This window comes from Mandrillus leucophaeus, unplaced genomic scaffold, assembly GCF_000951045.1.
Source record: "Mandrillus leucophaeus isolate KB7577 unplaced genomic scaffold, Mleu.le_1.0 Scaffold379, whole genome shotgun sequence".
NCBI lineage: Eukaryota > Metazoa > Chordata > Mammalia > Primates > Cercopithecidae > Mandrillus > Mandrillus leucophaeus.
In genome coordinates, this window is record NW_012104020.1 from 787,269 (window position 1) to 802,275 (window position 15,007).

A 15,007-nucleotide genomic window follows, 5' to 3' on the forward strand; every position below is an offset into this window, starting at 1 on the left:
CCCGCTCAGTTCTCTCCGCACCCTCCACAGTCACCATCTGGGGACCTCTGCCCGTTCCTCCGTCCTCAGTAGCCAATTCTCCATCCCAGCCTGGCGCCTGGGGCCTGCCGTCCCCTCCCCACCACACACACACACACACACACACACACACACACACACACACACACACGGAGTCCCCCAGCTGCCCTAAGCTCTGTTCTTTCCCCGTGTATAGGTGTCACCAAGAGTGACCTACACACGAGTGAGCCCAGGACGGGTGAGTACAAGCAGGGGCCCACCCTTGGTGTCCACGCCTGGAGACAGGAGCTCCTAGCAGGCTTCCCCACCTTTTCTGCTGATCGGCCCCATTCCTTACCACTTCCCTCAGGCAGAGGCAGGGCTCTAGTTCTCCACCCCACCTCCAAGCCCAGGACAGATCAGCCCCAGGACGGATGGCTCAAAGACAGTGAGCCATAGGCCTGTCATCTGCAGTACTGTGTCAGGATGCTGTTGGGTAGCTGGCTCTGTGGACAAGTGGCTGTGAGTGGAACTGTCTCTGAGAGTACCTGGAAAAAGCCCAGGCTCCAGCTCCCTGAGGGGACAGCGGGAAGTCTCCTGACTTTGTGGGCCCTAGTTTTCTGTAGGAGAGGGTATGAATTTTGTCTCTACCTGTGAGCAGCGAGGGAGGGTGTGTGCCAGCACCGGCGACAGTACAGAGCTGCAAAGTGGAAGGAGTGTGCCTCTGGTTCCCAGGCTCCACACTGCAGGCTCAGCTTCCGTGGCAGCCTCTCCATCTTCATTGCCAGCTCCTCTGATTTTTCCTTTGAAATACTTATTATTATTATTTATTATTATTATTTGAAATGGAGTCTCACTCTGTCGCCCAGGCTGGAGTGCAGTGGCACTTACTGCAACCTCTGCCTCCAGGTTCAAGCAATTCTCATGCCACAGCCTCCTGAGCAGCTGGGATTACAGGCGTGTGACACCTACCTCAGCTAATTTTGTATTTTTAGTAGAGACGAGGTTTCACCATGTTGTCCAGGCTGGTCTTGAGCTCCTGCCCTCAAGTGATCTGCCTGCCTCAGGCTCCCAAAGTGCTGGGATTACAGGCGTGAGGCACCATGCCTGGACTGAAATACCTAACTTAAATTGGCCGGGCACAGTGTCTCATGCCTGTAATCCCAGCACTTTGGGAGTCTGAGGCAGGTGGATTACTTGAGGTCAGGAGTTCAAGACCAGCTTGGCCAACATGGTGAAACCCCATCTCTACTAGAAATACAAAAATTAGCCAGGCGTAGTGGCACACCCCTGTAATCCCAGCTACTCGGGAGGCTGAGGCAGGAGAATTGCTTGAGCCGGGGAGGCAGAGGTTGCAGTGAGCCGAGACCGTGCCACTGTACTCCAGCCTGGCTGACAGAGCGAGACTGTCTCAAAAAAAAAAAAAAAATTCTCTGTAATAGCTCCAGGCCAAGAGTCATTGCCTCACTTTGCCACCTACCAGATTCCTTTCCTCAAACACCCTTTCATGAAGTCATTCCTCTGTTCACAAACTGTCAATGGCTCCTTATTTCCCACCTTATTGTGGCCGTACTCTCTGGCCTGGCTTTTCAGGCCTTACTTAAGTAAGCTTCGTCTGACCTCTCCACATCCTTGGTTCCTCTCCAGTTGTGTCAGGCTGTTTGCCACAGAAATGAGTTCCAGCCTCGCCCCCAGCACAGCCCCTTTGCTCCTGTTTATTCTCCTCCACACCTGGCCTATCCTGAATCAGAGAGTGCAGCTCCCTCCCCTCCTGTCATACTCTCCCATCCCTCTTCCCAGCCCCAGCAGGAGTCAGCTCCCCCTGAGACACTGCCTGATGGCATCAGCCTTTATTCCTCCCCTCCTCCTCTGATTTTATCTCTGATAATTTAGCAACTAATCACTAAGTTTTATTAGTTTGCTCTTTTATTTGCATTAGTTGTTTCTCTGAGTTTCTTTTTTTTTTTGAGACAGTATCTCGCTCTGTCGCCCAGGCTGGAGTGCAGTGGCGCAATCTCGGCTCATTGCAAGCTCCGCCTCCCGGGTTCACGCCATTCTCCCGCCTCAGCCTCCTGAGTAGCTGGGACTACAGGCGTCCGCCACCTAGCCCGGCTAATTTTTTGTATTTTTAGTAGAGATGGGGTTTCACCGTGTTAGCCAGGATGGTCTCGATCTCCTGACCACGTGATCCGCCCGTCTCGGCCTCCCAAAGTGCTGGGATTACAGGCTTGAGCCACCGCGCCCGGCCTCCCAGAGTTTCTTATACATTCCTTGCAAGCAGAGTCCAGGAGTTCTTTGGCATCTCCTACAGCATCTAGCACAGCACTGAGCACCAAGTCAACTCAATCAAAGAGTAATGAATGATTGATGGAGTATTTCCATCCTGAGATTGTGCACCTGCTGCCTGCCTGCTCTGTATCTGGATGCTCTTGGGAGATTGTATAGATCGGATTGATGGTCTTCATTTGGGGGATGCTTATGGCTTGGATTGTGAACGTGTAGAGCCATTGTGGAAAGGAAGGGTGAAAGGAACACTCAGAGGCAAGAGCAGGTACCTGCCAATACCCAGGGCCCTTTGTCCTTTCCTGAACCCTGAAGGCAGAAGAGCCATCCAGCTTATGGGAGTACCTTTAAACTGGCCCCCTGGATGGGAGAACTTGAGATTCTCTGGGAGGGCTCTGGGCCTGCTTTGATGTCTGTGTGCCTTTCCTCCAGGCTGAGGATGTCACCTTCCTCTACCACCCCTGTGCCCACCCCTGGCTGAAGTTCCAACTTGCCCTCTTGGCCTATGCTTGTATGGCTAACCCCTCCCTCGCCCCTGACTCCAGCCTCACGCAGGATCGGGTATGTAGCTGATGAAAGGTACTTGCCTGGCCCTGGCAAAAGGCCCTGTGTGCAGGGAAAGAAAAATTCAAGGGTTTTCTCTTGCTTGTCCCCCACCTTCCTCGTAGCTCTAACAGTTACCTCCTCTCATAGCCCCTGGTGCTGACTGCATGGGAGGTGGCGCTGGAGATGGCCTGGGTGGAGCCAACCTGGGCCGCCCACTGGCTGATGAGGAGGCGGAGGAGGAAGGAGAGGAAGAAGAAGGCATGGATCTACTGTGAAAGCCTTTCAGGGCTGGCGCCCACCGAGCCAACCCTGGGTAGAGGGAGGCTGTGCCGGAGAGGGTGTGTGCAGGTGAGAGGCGCTGGGCCCAGGCTTGTTGGTCCTTGGGTTCTCTGAGAGGGGCAGCAGGGTGATTGCTGTCTCCCCTCTCCTTAGGCCCTGGCTCTGGCCTTCGCTCTGCGGAGCTGGCGGCCCCCTGGCACAGAAGTGACATCTCAAGGGCCCAGGCAGCCCTCTCCCAATGGTGCCAAAAGACGGAGGCTGCGGGCTGCCCTTGGTCCCCAGCCCACTCGCTCAGCCCTGAGGTTTCCCTCTGCTTCCTCAGGGAGCTTGAAGGCCAGGCAGCCCATGGTGGGAATCCCTGGTAGGGAGAGTAATGCCCCATCTGTGCCCACTGTCTCCTTCCTGCCCGGGGCGCCTGGAGGCAATGCCAGCTCCAGGACAGAGGCTCAGGTGCTCAACGGGCAAGGCAGCCCTGGGGGCTGTGTCTGTTCAAGTCAGGCTTCCCCGGCCCCTCGCGCAGCAGCGCCTCCACGGGCAGCCCGCGGCCCCACCCCACGCACTGAAGAGGCCGCCTGGGCTGCCATGGCCCTAACCTTCCTGCTGGTGCTGCTCACCCTGGCCACGCTCTGCACACGGCTGCACAGAAACTTCCGACGCGGGGAGAGCATCTATTGGGGGCCCACAGCGGACAGCCAGGACACAGTGGCTGGTGAGGAGTTCCCACCCGAGGCCCCCACCCCACCTTGCGTGGCCCCGGCCCGCCGCCCCCCAGTGGCTTCCCTGCCCTCCCGCCCTTGACTGCTCGGCGCCTGGCCCACAGCTGTGCTGAAGCGGAGGCTGCTGCAGCCCTCGCGCCGGGTCAAGCGCTCCCGCCGGAGACCCCTCCTTCCGCCCACGCCAGACAGCGGCCCGGAAGGCGAGAGCTCGGAGTGATGGCCTAGGACCTGCCACTGTGGCATGCGGCTCTTCCCCGCACCTCTGCCACGTGGACCTCTGCCACGTGGACCGCGCGCGGGGCGCCCCCTGGTGGCGGCGGCACGGCCCTGACGGAGCACCGCGGGGGTTTTCCTCCTTGTTGATTGCTGAGTGGGCGGCCAAGGGGAGAAAAGGAGCCGCTTCTGCCTCCCTTGCCAAAACTCTGTTTCTAATTAAATTATTTTTAGTAGACTCTGGAGTTGAGCTTGTGCATCTGCCGCACAGAGACACTCCCACCCGGACCCTAGTCCTAGGCCATGAAGGTGGTATTTTTTGAGGCAGGCGTTTACCAATCAGATTGGCCACCACCAGCCCGCCCCCGCTGGCCAACCTGTCCCTGGACATGGGGCTTTAGGAGTATCCTCGTGGGAGGGTGACATTATTGTCATACATGTTAGAATAGTTACATATTCCCAAAGTTAACTCTTCCACTAGACAGATGTTCCCAGCACAGGGGCTTCCCTAGGGTGGGGGTCCTGGGGCACTTGCAGTCACCCTTCCTTTCACGTCTGCCACCTCCCTCCAGCCCCCATTCTCAGCATAAGAAACAGCTCATGGTCACTTCTTTATTTTTGATACAAATGTACATGACACGTCTTGACAGTCAGCCCACCCACCACCACACAGGTAGGGCCTGGCCCCCCAGGGAAGAAGCGGGATGGGGAGAGAGCTGGTGGGTCCCACCGTCTGCCTCTCCAGCCTTCCCAGGCTGCCAGCCAGGTTCCCAGACCTCCAGAGGGTGGGACCACAGCAGGTGCAGGTAGTGATGGTGGGTGCTGGCCTTGTAGAGGTTACAGGGAGGGGACTCAGCTCCACAGCCACCAGCTGAATCGGACACCCCGGGGAGCCAGCCCCAGGCTCAGGTGCTCTGTCCTCCACCCTAGCCAGCACATATTCCCCCTCCACACAGGAGCGGGAGGAGATGGAGGGAAGTGGTTTTTGATTTAAGTTCATAGAGAAGGGGTGAGAGTGGGGAGGGATCAGGGAGGCAGCGGGCAGGACCAAAACTGGTTACACGGGCAGTCCATGGCTCCAGGTGGGGAAGGGAAGCTGAACCCCACTCTGGTCCCACTGCTCTGGTCCCCTCACCCCTCAAAACTCCAGATGGACCAGGCCTCCGGAACGGCACTGCCGCCCGCACACTCAACACGCAGGCACGCGGGGACACTCAGTTACCACGAAGTTAAAATTAAGGGGTGGGGAAGAAGAAAGGGAAAAAGAAAAAACAAGACTTTCCAGTGTTTGCTGCTGGGGACCCCCAGCACACAGGTTGGGGCCTGTGCCCTAGGCAGGGGCCGTTTGGCATTAAAGGGAGAGCAGCAAGGGGCTGGTAGCTACAGGGCAGGGACATCCACGGAGACTATGTACAAAGGAGGGGATGCCCCTGCTCAGCCCCCAATAGGGCTGAACTGGCTCATGGGGGTGGGGCGCATGTACGGAGAGCTGCCCCACATGGAGTGTCCCCACCCGCCCCTTTGCTGAGGGTGCCCTCGAAGGCGAGGGGCTGGGAGTGATGCCTTGCAGGCCCCTGCTCACTAGGAGTGGGGAGATGCTATATACAGAGGGGAGGTGCATGGAATGTGGGGGACAGAAGCTCCTGCCACCCCACCTCCCCATCCTTAGGGGCTTGACAGGTGGGCACCAGGGCGCCTGGCTACCAGGGACAGTGGCAGCACTAAGGGCACTTGTGCCAGTGGCTCTGTTGGGGTGGGGATTAATGTCTGGAGTGGCCCAGCTCCTGTGGCCAGTGAGGTCCTAGGGTGCAGGTGAGGGTGTGGGGAGAGAGGTCACTGCTTCTTCTCTCGGGTGGTGATGGTGACCAGCTGCTTGGCAGCCTTGGCGATGTCATAGGCGCACTGGATCACCTGCTGAGTCAGCAGCTGGAAGTCCACTGGGGCGCCAGGCTCTGGCGGCACTGTCTTCCGGCACTCACTCTGCAGCCGGTAGGCGCTGGCGTTCAGCAGCCGCAGTGAGCTCCGCACTGGCTCCAGGGCTGGCCTCTGGAGGGGGCAGAAGTGAGGCTGGACCTTGGACTTTAAGCCGCCAGCTGCCACCAGGGCCCAGTTTCTCTGTGTCTCCACCCGGGTAGCAATCAGATGGGATTCTCCACGCCTGCCCTAGCCCGAGGCCCTCCCACTCCTGGTCCTCTCTTTGGCCCCTGTACCTTTGGGAAGAGGGAGGCCATCTCGGTCACAGCCAAATGGATCTTCTCTGAGCAGGGCACGAAGCTGCAGGGAGAAGGGAGGGTATAAATCAGGGGGCTCTCAAGGGAGGTTCCCAGGGACAGCAGAACCTAGGGCCCCTCATGCCCTCTGCAACACCCTAGAAACCAACAGGAACTGCATTCCCCCCGCCCCCTCCACTCAGTACCTGTCATGCTTGAACTCCTGGGCTGCCCGCAACAGTTCCTGAATGTTCTTGGTGACCTGCTCTGTCTTCAAGATGACATCCTCTGTGCTGGGAAGCCCAGGATCGAGGTCTCCATCCAGGCTTTCCAACTCTGGGTGGAAGTCCTCCTCTTTGCCCAGCTCTAGAAACCTCTTCCCTTCCAGCCTGAGGCCCAGGTCCGGAAAAGAGAGAAGATAAATATAGAGAAAGACACGTTCCAGCCTCGGAACCGCCTGCCTCGGTCCTCACAGACACACTGGGGACCCTCTCAACCTCCCCGCCTCGGTACATGAGCAGGCTGGGCTGAAGACCCAGGGAGCCTCACCCCAGCAGTGGGTCCCCACTTTGTGTGTTCTCATAATCACTGTCGGCTCCGCTGCCGTGGCGGGAAAGCTTGCTCTGGAGGGCGGAGGGAAGGGGCTGTGAGCGCTGTGCTCCTGGACCCACACAACCCCCAGCCCACATGGCCCCCAGCCAGCCTGTGGGCACTGGGTATGGAAACATTACCGTGTGGCGGCTTCCTTCCTGGGAGCAGGACAGCAGCGGGGAGGAGGGAGTGAAGGGCACAGCTGAGGCAGACACCCCCTTCCGGATCTGAAACCCAGGGCAGTGCTGGATGGAGTCAGTGTGCCCCACTGCCCCCTGCTCACCAGCAGTGCAGCAGGGACCGGGTCAGCCTAATCATCTTAGGCCCCGCATTCAGCACAGAGCCCAGAACCCCCTGGGGCTCAGAACCTACTGGCTAAGATGGACACGCCTTCCCCAGGCTTACCCGGTAAAGGCCAGCAGGGACGTGCACTGAATAGATGGCGTCGTCCTCTAGCTCCTGGGGATGTTAGCACAGTGAGCGTCATGGTGGACCCTGCAGCAGCCCCAACCATCTCCCCACACCTTGAGACCCACAGGTAACTCACAGTGCTGTGGAAAGGCTGCAGCCGTGTAGTAAGCTCGTCCCCCGGGGGGGCCCCAAAGGGCTTCAGGGCGGAGCCGGGTTCATACATGGAGAAGGCCTGGCGGTCCCTGCGGTGTGTGCTCCCGCCTGGTGCCATGGGTGTGTGTTCTGCCCGTTCACTGGGGAGTGGAGGTGTGGGCACTGGCCCTGGAGGCTGCCGGAGCTGCAGGTTCTCCGCCTGTAGCTTGTGGATCTGTGAGTGCAAAGTGCTGTCAACCCCCCTGGAGTCCTGGGGCTCCCCCTCCCACAGAGGCTGCACCCTCACCTCTCGCTGCAGCCTCCGGAGCTCGTCGCTCAGACTACTGTTGACCTTCATGAGCTGCTGCACCTTTGCCTCAGATGTAGCCAGGGCCTTCTTCAGCTCCAGGTACTCCTGCAGCGTCACAGCCCCATCAGACAAGTCCGAGGAGTCCATGCTCTGCAGAAAGAGACCTAAGCCAGTCAACACCTGGGGGCAGGGAGGCCAACACCCACAGGGGACAGTTATTGAGGCTAGGAGCAGCCCGCCTGTCCCTCAGGCCCCTGGGCTACAAGAGGAAAGAGCTGGGTCTCGGTGAAGGCCTGGGTCAGGGCACACGGGAGTGGGAGGGAGGGTGGGACTCGGACCCGGGCGCGGTTGCTCCGAGTGGCGCCGGTGCTACGCAAGGGTTCCTGGTCTGTGTCCTCGTCAGAGGCCACGCTGTCATAGTCGTGCTGGTCGTCGAGGTCACTCTGGCTCCGCAGAGACAGCTCAAGGTTGTCTGAGGACACAGGGGCGTCACTCAGGCCTCACTCCACCACAACCCGTCTCTCAGGCCACCACTGGCAGAGACAGCCATGTAGGAAAGACCCCTGGAGCCCCGCCCGCTGCCTGCACCACCCCCCCCAACCCTCCCACCTGTGGGGCTGCTCAGGCTCTTGCCCTGCTGTCTCCGCTTGGCCTCACTGAGAATGTCGATGATCAAGGTGGCAAACTCTCGGGCATTAAAGCGGGCCAGCTTTTGTCGCCCCTGCAAGGCAGAAAGGGCCAGGCTGGCTTCAGGGGACCCCTTATAACTGACGCAGAGGGGTGGGGACCAAGCAGCAGGGCATGGCTCTGCCATCTAATTTAACCCCAGCTAAAGCGTCCCAGCCTTGCTTCACCTGGCCAGTCAGCAGCTGAGGCCACGCGGGGCAGGGTATGATACAGTAGGGTGCCTGAGCAGAGGTCGGAACACCCGCCGGAGCTGCTCACCAAGTGCTCCAAAGAACGGCCTCCTGCCTCTTCCCAAATCCCAGTGCCAACTGAGCCCTGAGGGAGGCCCTGGCAAATGCTGGAGAGCTGGCTCAGGCCCCAGTCCACTGCCGGATGAGGAGGGACCGCCCGGATGAAGGAGACCACCCCAGGCCCCCAACCCAGCCCCCTTACCTGATTCCTCGTGGCTGAGTATTCCGGGTTAACAGGCAGGAAGGGCACGGCACTGCGCTCTGTCACCAGAGTGCTGTGGTTTTGGGTAGCCAGCCACACTGGAGGGGAGGGACAGGAGCAGATCAGCCACGGTGGCCAGGCCCCCACGGTGGGGGTGGGGAAGCACTGAGCCCAGCCTTCCTAGCTGCCCCCACGCCCATTGAGCACTGGTGTTCAGAACAGGGGTGCTCTTCAGGCACGCAGAGCTAGGCTGGGTCAGGGCAAGGCTGGGCACGGCCGGCTGGGGATAGACAAATGGAACAAGGCGGGTCCCACCCATCCAGACCCAGAGTTTGGGCTGGAATCCGGCTGTGGCCAGGAAGGAGTGATGCAGGAGGGCGGAGCAGTACCAGGGAGACAGCCAAAGTGGGAGGTTGCCAGAGTGAGAGGAGCCCCAGTCTGAAGCTGGGGGAGGAGCAGGCTAGCCGCCTCCCCCTCAGCACTCTACCCAGCCTGGGATGCTGCCCAGGCAGGTTCACAGCCAGCAGGGGCTCATCTGCAGGCCTCTGAGCAGCCCCAACCCCAGGCACCCCTTCTTAGCCCAGTAAAGGACCAGAGACCCATGCCTGGGCCGCTCGGGTCCTCCGTGCCAGACACTCCTGTTCCCCGACTCACCTGCATCATTTTCTCTTCGATCCACCTCATCATACACGTCCATGGCGAGTTCCTCAAAAAGCCGATTGCTGAGCTGGAAGAAAAGAGGGGCCCAGATTTTGTCAGATGCATTGGCTCCCAGTGCCAAGGCCAACTCCACAGCATGTTGTGAGCCTTGGGGAACCGGTGGCCTTCCTCGTGCTGCCCAGCCCCTACAGTCTCAGAACGGGTAAGTGGGAAGGGATCATGTTCCAGACTCCAAGGTGGGAGAGAAGGGACCAGTCGGTCCCCTTGTGGGGGGATCAGACTGCTGAGGCGAGTGAGGGGACAGGTCAAAGACTTGGAAAAGTTCACTGAGTCAGAGGCAGGGGAAGCAAGGGCAGAGGGTGGGGAACCAGAGAGGGGCCAGCTCCAAGTGTCAGGGCACTGTTGGAGCAGACTTACTGCCTGCAGCTTCTTCTTAGCAGCTTTGGCCAATTCGGATAGGTCCAGGCTGAGGGCGGAGGGAGACGAGAATTGGGAGGAGAGGAGAGACCTGAGAGGTGGCCAGGCCCATGCCAGCAACCTCCCCAACATGCAGGGATCCCAGGGAGATGGCACCCCAGATGCTGCACACCAAATGCCTCCCCACCCTACCCCACCTTCAGGCCTGCTGCCCCGGCAGGCACCATATACCTCTGAGACATGCACTTTTGCCGAGATCTAAGTCCAGAGAAAGGCAGCAGAGGGAAGAACAGGACAGAGGCAGCAGTTACCCAGGAGCAGGACACGTCAGGCCCAGACCCATCTCCATGCACACCCGGCCCAGAAGGGACAAAGCTCAACTCGTCTCACCGCGTCCCCCACCCCTCCTCCTCTGGCTTGCTCTTCCTCTCAGTGACCTGTTCATCCAGCACCAGTGTCAGCCACCTGGCAGTCACCTGAAGTCTCCTTCACCCTCCAGTCCTAGTGAAGCTCCCCATGTTCCTCAATCACTTGCTGCCTGGGCTTTGCAACAGTTTCTTAATCTCCCTCCTTCTAGTCGTGTCCCTACAATCCTGTTCTACCCAGCAGCCAGGGTGATTTTTTGGATACACCTGGCTGCACTATCCCTTGCCTTAAAGCACTGCAGTAATAACAGGTGCATACGGCACACTCCAACCATACTTCATCAGAATACCCTAGGGCCGGATGCAGTGGCTCACACCTGTAATCCTAGCACTTTGGGAGGCCAACCTGGGAAGTTCACTTGAGGCCAGGAGGTGGAGACCAGCCTGGGCAACACAGATACAAAAGCAATTTAAAAATTAGCTGAGCATAGTGGCACGTGCCTGTAGTCCCAGCTACTCAAGAGGCTATGGTAGAAGGATCGTTAAAGGCTGTGGTAAGCTATGATCGAGCCACTGCACTCCAACCTGGGCAACAGAGCAAGACCCCAACTCTTAAAAAAAAAAACAAAAGCTAAACATTTTGCGTATATTATCTAATCCTCTCCTCCCTGAAAAACAGATACTGTCATCTCCATTTCCAGGACAGGTAACCAAGGCTCAGAGAGGTCAAGCAGCCTGCAAGTCACACAGCCAGTAAGCAGCAGAACTGACTTCACACTTCTATGCCTGGAACTCTCTGCTCTTGGGATGGTCACTGCTCCTGCTGATGCTCTCGGGGCTGCTCATTCTCCTGCTTGTCTCTATTCCAGTCTTGCTCGTAGGGTTCCCTGCCTCCCATGCTGTGCTCCAGCCCCAGGGGCTGCCTCCATTCCCATGCAGCACTTCTACCTTCCATGCCTCTGCCTCTCTTGCTGCGCTCCCCCAAGGGGACTAGAATCACCTGCCTAGGCTGCCTCCCCAGCTAGACTGTGAGCTCCTCAAGGGTAGGGATTGTGTCTCAGGTGCCTCTGTGCTCCCAGTGCCAAGAGCAGTAGCTGGCTCCGGGAAGGTGCTCAGTTAATGCGCTGTTGAATGGAGCCCATATGTGGGTATATTTACCACACACACACATGCATGTAAACATGCACACACACACAGCCCAGGTACAATCAGACCACTGAAGTAGGAGCCTTGGGGTCTCGAGGAGGTCTGGGTTTAGGATCTGAGTTGCCCAGGCTTGGCTATGTCCATCTGCCCACACAGGCCCTTGGGGAGGAGAGCACCTCCTCTCTCCAGATCCAGGCCAGAAGGCACAGCCTGGCATGAGGACGTGGCCATCAGAGGTGGCCACCAGGTGGCACTAGCATCCATCTTATGTGCTGGGTGAGTGGCAGGGGGTGTCCCACACTGCCTGGGCACTTGGGGCCTCCCAGACGGAGGCAGAAACACCTCATTCAACCAGCCTCAGGGCACCTGCCTAATTTCTGAGCATGCTCGAGGCCTAGTGTGCAGTCTCAAAGTTAGTCATATCCCTGAAGCCCACCCATCTTTTCAGTGAGGAGCAGAGGCTTCTCTAAAGACAGTGGGGTCAGTGCCACTGAGACAGAACCCAGTGGCCCACCCTCCCAGCCGAAGGTAGCTTTTTTTTTTTTGAGACGGAGTTTTGCTCTTGTTGCCCAGGCTGGAGTGCAATGGCGTGATCTCAGCTCACCGCAACCTCCGCCTCCTGGGTTCAAGGGATTCTCCTGCCTCAGCCTCCCGAGTAGCTGGGATTACAGGCGTGCGCCACCACACCTGGCTAATTTTATCTTTTTAGTAGAGACAGGGTTTCTCCATGTTGGCCAGGTTGGTCTAGAACTCCTGACCTCAGGTGATCCGCCCGCCTCGGCCTCCCAAAGTGCTGGGATTACAGGCGTGAGCCACCACGCCCGGCCCACAGGTAGCTTCTTACACCCAAGCCCTCCATGTACTTGACAGTCACAGGGCTCAGGCTATGCTGGCCACATACGGAGCTAACATTTTTTTACCTGCCTTGGGGCCCAGCATTAGGGACTGAGGACTAAGCTGTGCCTCTAGTCTCTGGGGGGTGGGGAGCAGGGTCCTAGGCCCCTGAAGCCTGGGCTGGGAGCTCTGGGGGTCAGTTGCCCACATGGCATCCAACAGCCTCTGGAAAGGGGCATCAGGTGGGCACTCACCTGTCAGCCATCTGTGGGATGATGTAATGCCCATTCTTGTGATCTGAACAAAAATAAAAATGCCAAGTCACTCACTAGAGCTGGGTGGCATCAGCAGCTGGGAGCCCACCTCACTGCTATGAGCAGGGCTGGCACCCAGAAGTGTCAGGGGAAAGGGGGGAGGGCAGGCCACCCCCAAGAGTGCTGGGAGCTCATGGGAGGATGCAGGATGCCCACCCCCACTCCCTAGCCCCAACGATGCTGTGGCCCAGAGCCTGCAGCAATTTCACAGGAGCCAGTTGCCTAGCAACACTGCTCCCCAGTTGCTCTGTCACCATGGCACCTGCTGCTGGGTGTGTCCAGGTCCCACCTGCCCAGCCCAGCGAGGCCCGCTCCAAGCTCTGCTCACCCGGCTTGCGTCCACAGAGGTAGAAGGCCAGCCGGTCAGTGAGCTCATATTGGCACTCAACCAGCCTTTCCGCCAGCTCATGGTGCCCCGCCTGCCTGTGGGGAGGGGGTATGGCTCAGCCCTGCAGCAGCAGCCCTCACCCACACCCCCACCCACCCACACTGCACCCTTCAGCTGACCCTCACCTGGCATAGTCAATGGGTGTGCGGCCATTAACATCAGGGGAGCCAGGGTCAGCCCCATACACTACAAGCAGCTCGGCCTGCAGTATCTGCCCTGCCTTGGCAGCCACGTGCAGAGGTGTTGTGCCCTTCTCTGGGTGGAAGAAGTTGGCCTGGGCACCCAGGGATAGCAGGCGCAGACATGTCTCCAGGTTGCCTGTCCGCACGCTTGAGTGCAGTTGCTACGAGGAGCAAAGCGTGCAATGAATACACATTGCGTGAGGCGCACCTCTCCACCTGCAAGCTGCACCCTGGCTGCCCCTGGGACGCCTAGCAGCTCCAAGGAGGCCTGCCCAAACCAGGCTATGTCAGGAGGACAGAGGCTCCCCACTAGGGGTTAATGCCAATCAATAAACGCTGCTGTCAGTCACCATCTACCACGTGTGCTGTGTGCCCTGCTTAAGATAATGTTCATGAAGTAGATGCTGTTATTTCTTTCCCATTTTACAGATGATGAAACTGAGGCTGTGAGAGGCTAAGCAACTACCCCCAGGTTTTCCCAGCTTCTGAGTGGCAGTTGTGGGCTTCTAGCCTTCTGTGTCCACTTGGTTGCTGAGAAGCCTCAGCCGCACATGGCTTGACCTAGCAATCTGCTCTTTCCATCCTGCCTACTGTTACCACCTGACCTTGCGGCCTCTGGGGCCCAGGCCTCAGTGGGGACAAAGGAGAGGCCTTCAGAGAGTCAAGGGTGGGAAGAAGAGGGGGCCACCCATCTGTTGTAGGGCCCCTCAAACCTTGCTGAGGTCTTTGGCGGTGACCCCATCATCGTCCCGGCAGGGAAGCTTGTGCACAAACGCCAGCATCTGGTACTTGGCCCTGATGAACTCTGACTTGATGGGGCTGCATGGGGCACACAGGAGGAATGGGGGGCATGGTGGGAGAGGGTAGTCACTTTGCCACCTCCCAGGGCCCTGTCCCAGACTGTGCAGTCTCTGCCCACCACCCCTCCAGCCCCACTCACTGGACTTTGTCTTGGGGGTTGGCTTTACGCCGGCCGCTCTGCACTTGTGCGGGGTCCAGCAGGGAGTGCTCCCAGATGGAGTTGGCCCCGTTGCTGGCAAGCGTGTGCACCATCTGCGGGGAAGAGATGCCAAATGAGAGAGTGCCCACTGCGTGCTGGGCACTGGGGGAAACACCTCCTGAGCGCCTGCTGTGGCTGGCGTAGCTGGAAACAGTACCAAGGGGGCCTATGGTGTGCCCACACCACCACACCTCCATCTAGTCCAGCTGCCCAAAGACACAGATCCCATGTAGCACTTCAGGTCGCATGGTGAGTGTGCCAAGGCTCAGAGAGGTGAAGCGACTTGCTCAATGCTACATGACCACGTTGATAAGCGGCAGAGTGGGGGTGTGAGCCACTCTTCTGCATGAAGTGAGTAGATGGGAGGAAAGGGTCAGGATTAGGCTCTGCCCCAGCTGCCCCTTGGAAGCTGCAGGGGTGTGTCTGGGTGAGGGGTAAATGCCCTCATGTTCAGCACGCTCTGCCTGTGGGGAAGGAAGAACCACCTGACCGAGCCCTGTACCTGCAGCAGCGTGGGAGGCCAGGCGCTGTGGCGAAGGTGCTTGACAATGGAGATGTGGCGTCCCAGGCTCCGGTGCACGCTGCAGCACTCGTCGCACACCAGCACACCCCTGCTGATGGATGCCCAGCCAGGATCTGCCAGAGTGAGGGCAAGGGTCAGCCGGAGCCAGACGATAGGCCAGACCTTCTGAGCACTGACCGCTCTGGCCCGTGCCAAGCCTAGTACTCTCCACACATTCACTCACTCAGTCCCCAACAGCCTAGGAGATGGGACCATCACTACAGTCAGGTTACCAGTGAGGGATCTCCGCAAGAGCTCACAGCTGAGGGCTGACAGAGCCATGCCGTTTCCTACATCCTTACCCCTCTGGGACATGCAGTCCCCAGAGTCCA

General features: G+C 58.8%; 2 protein-coding genes across 3 annotated transcripts in view; one reads left to right on the forward strand and one right to left on the reverse strand.

Moving 5' to 3' along the window:
- Positions 1-4,272, forward strand: part of TP53I13 (tumor protein p53 inducible protein 13) — a 5,748-nt gene extending 1,476 nt beyond the window's left edge. Inside the window, exons 2-6 of the mRNA XM_011990388.1 lie at positions 215-256; positions 2,713-2,841; positions 2,974-3,174; positions 3,259-3,814; positions 3,926-4,272. Coding sequence (XP_011845778.1) covers positions 215-256; positions 2,713-2,841; positions 2,974-3,174; positions 3,259-3,814; positions 3,926-4,038 — 1,041 coding nt within the window. The 3' untranslated portion in view covers positions 4,039-4,272. The remainder of the gene's footprint in view (positions 1-214; positions 257-2,712; positions 2,842-2,973; positions 3,175-3,258; positions 3,815-3,925) is intronic.
- A 360-nt stretch (positions 4,273-4,632) lies between these two features.
- GIT1 (G protein-coupled receptor kinase interacting ArfGAP 1) lies at positions 4,633-15,007 on the reverse strand. 2 transcript variants are annotated; one of them, XM_011990366.1, is made up of 20 exons: positions 14,616-15,007; positions 14,054-14,166; positions 13,827-13,932; positions 13,057-13,274; positions 12,872-12,966; positions 12,484-12,526; positions 10,116-10,142; positions 9,885-9,933; positions 9,462-9,534; positions 8,808-8,905; positions 8,298-8,409; positions 8,027-8,160; positions 7,686-7,838; positions 7,383-7,613; positions 7,241-7,294; positions 6,976-7,062; positions 6,794-6,867; positions 6,451-6,633; positions 6,245-6,308; positions 4,633-6,080 (listed from the first exon to the last, which is right to left on the reverse strand). In XM_011990366.1, exons 2-20 carry the CDS (start codon positions 14,164-14,166, stop codon positions 5,868-5,870), a joined length of 2,127 nt encoding a protein of 708 aa, XP_011845756.1. In that variant the 5' UTR covers positions 14,616-15,007; the 3' UTR covers positions 4,633-5,867. The 2 variants fall into 2 exon arrangements, with proteins under 2 accessions (XP_011845756.1, XP_011845757.1); XM_011990367.1 differs by lacking the exon at positions 10,116-10,142.

Excerpts from the sequence above, each read along its gene's own strand:
- GIT1 (XM_011990366.1), bottom strand. The coding sequence starts at position 14,166 with ATGGTGCACACGCTTGCCAGCAACGGGGCCAACTCCATCTGGGAGCAC. Across the intron at positions 9,934-10,115 it reads CAAAAGTGCATGTCTCAGAG|CCTGGACCTATCCGAATTGG; the intron begins GTATATGGTGCC and ends CTCCGCCCTCAG. Across the intron at positions 6,309-6,450 it reads CAGGAGTTCAAGCATGACAG|CTTCGTGCCCTGCTCAGAGA; the intron begins GTACTGAGTGGA and ends TTCTCCCTGCAG.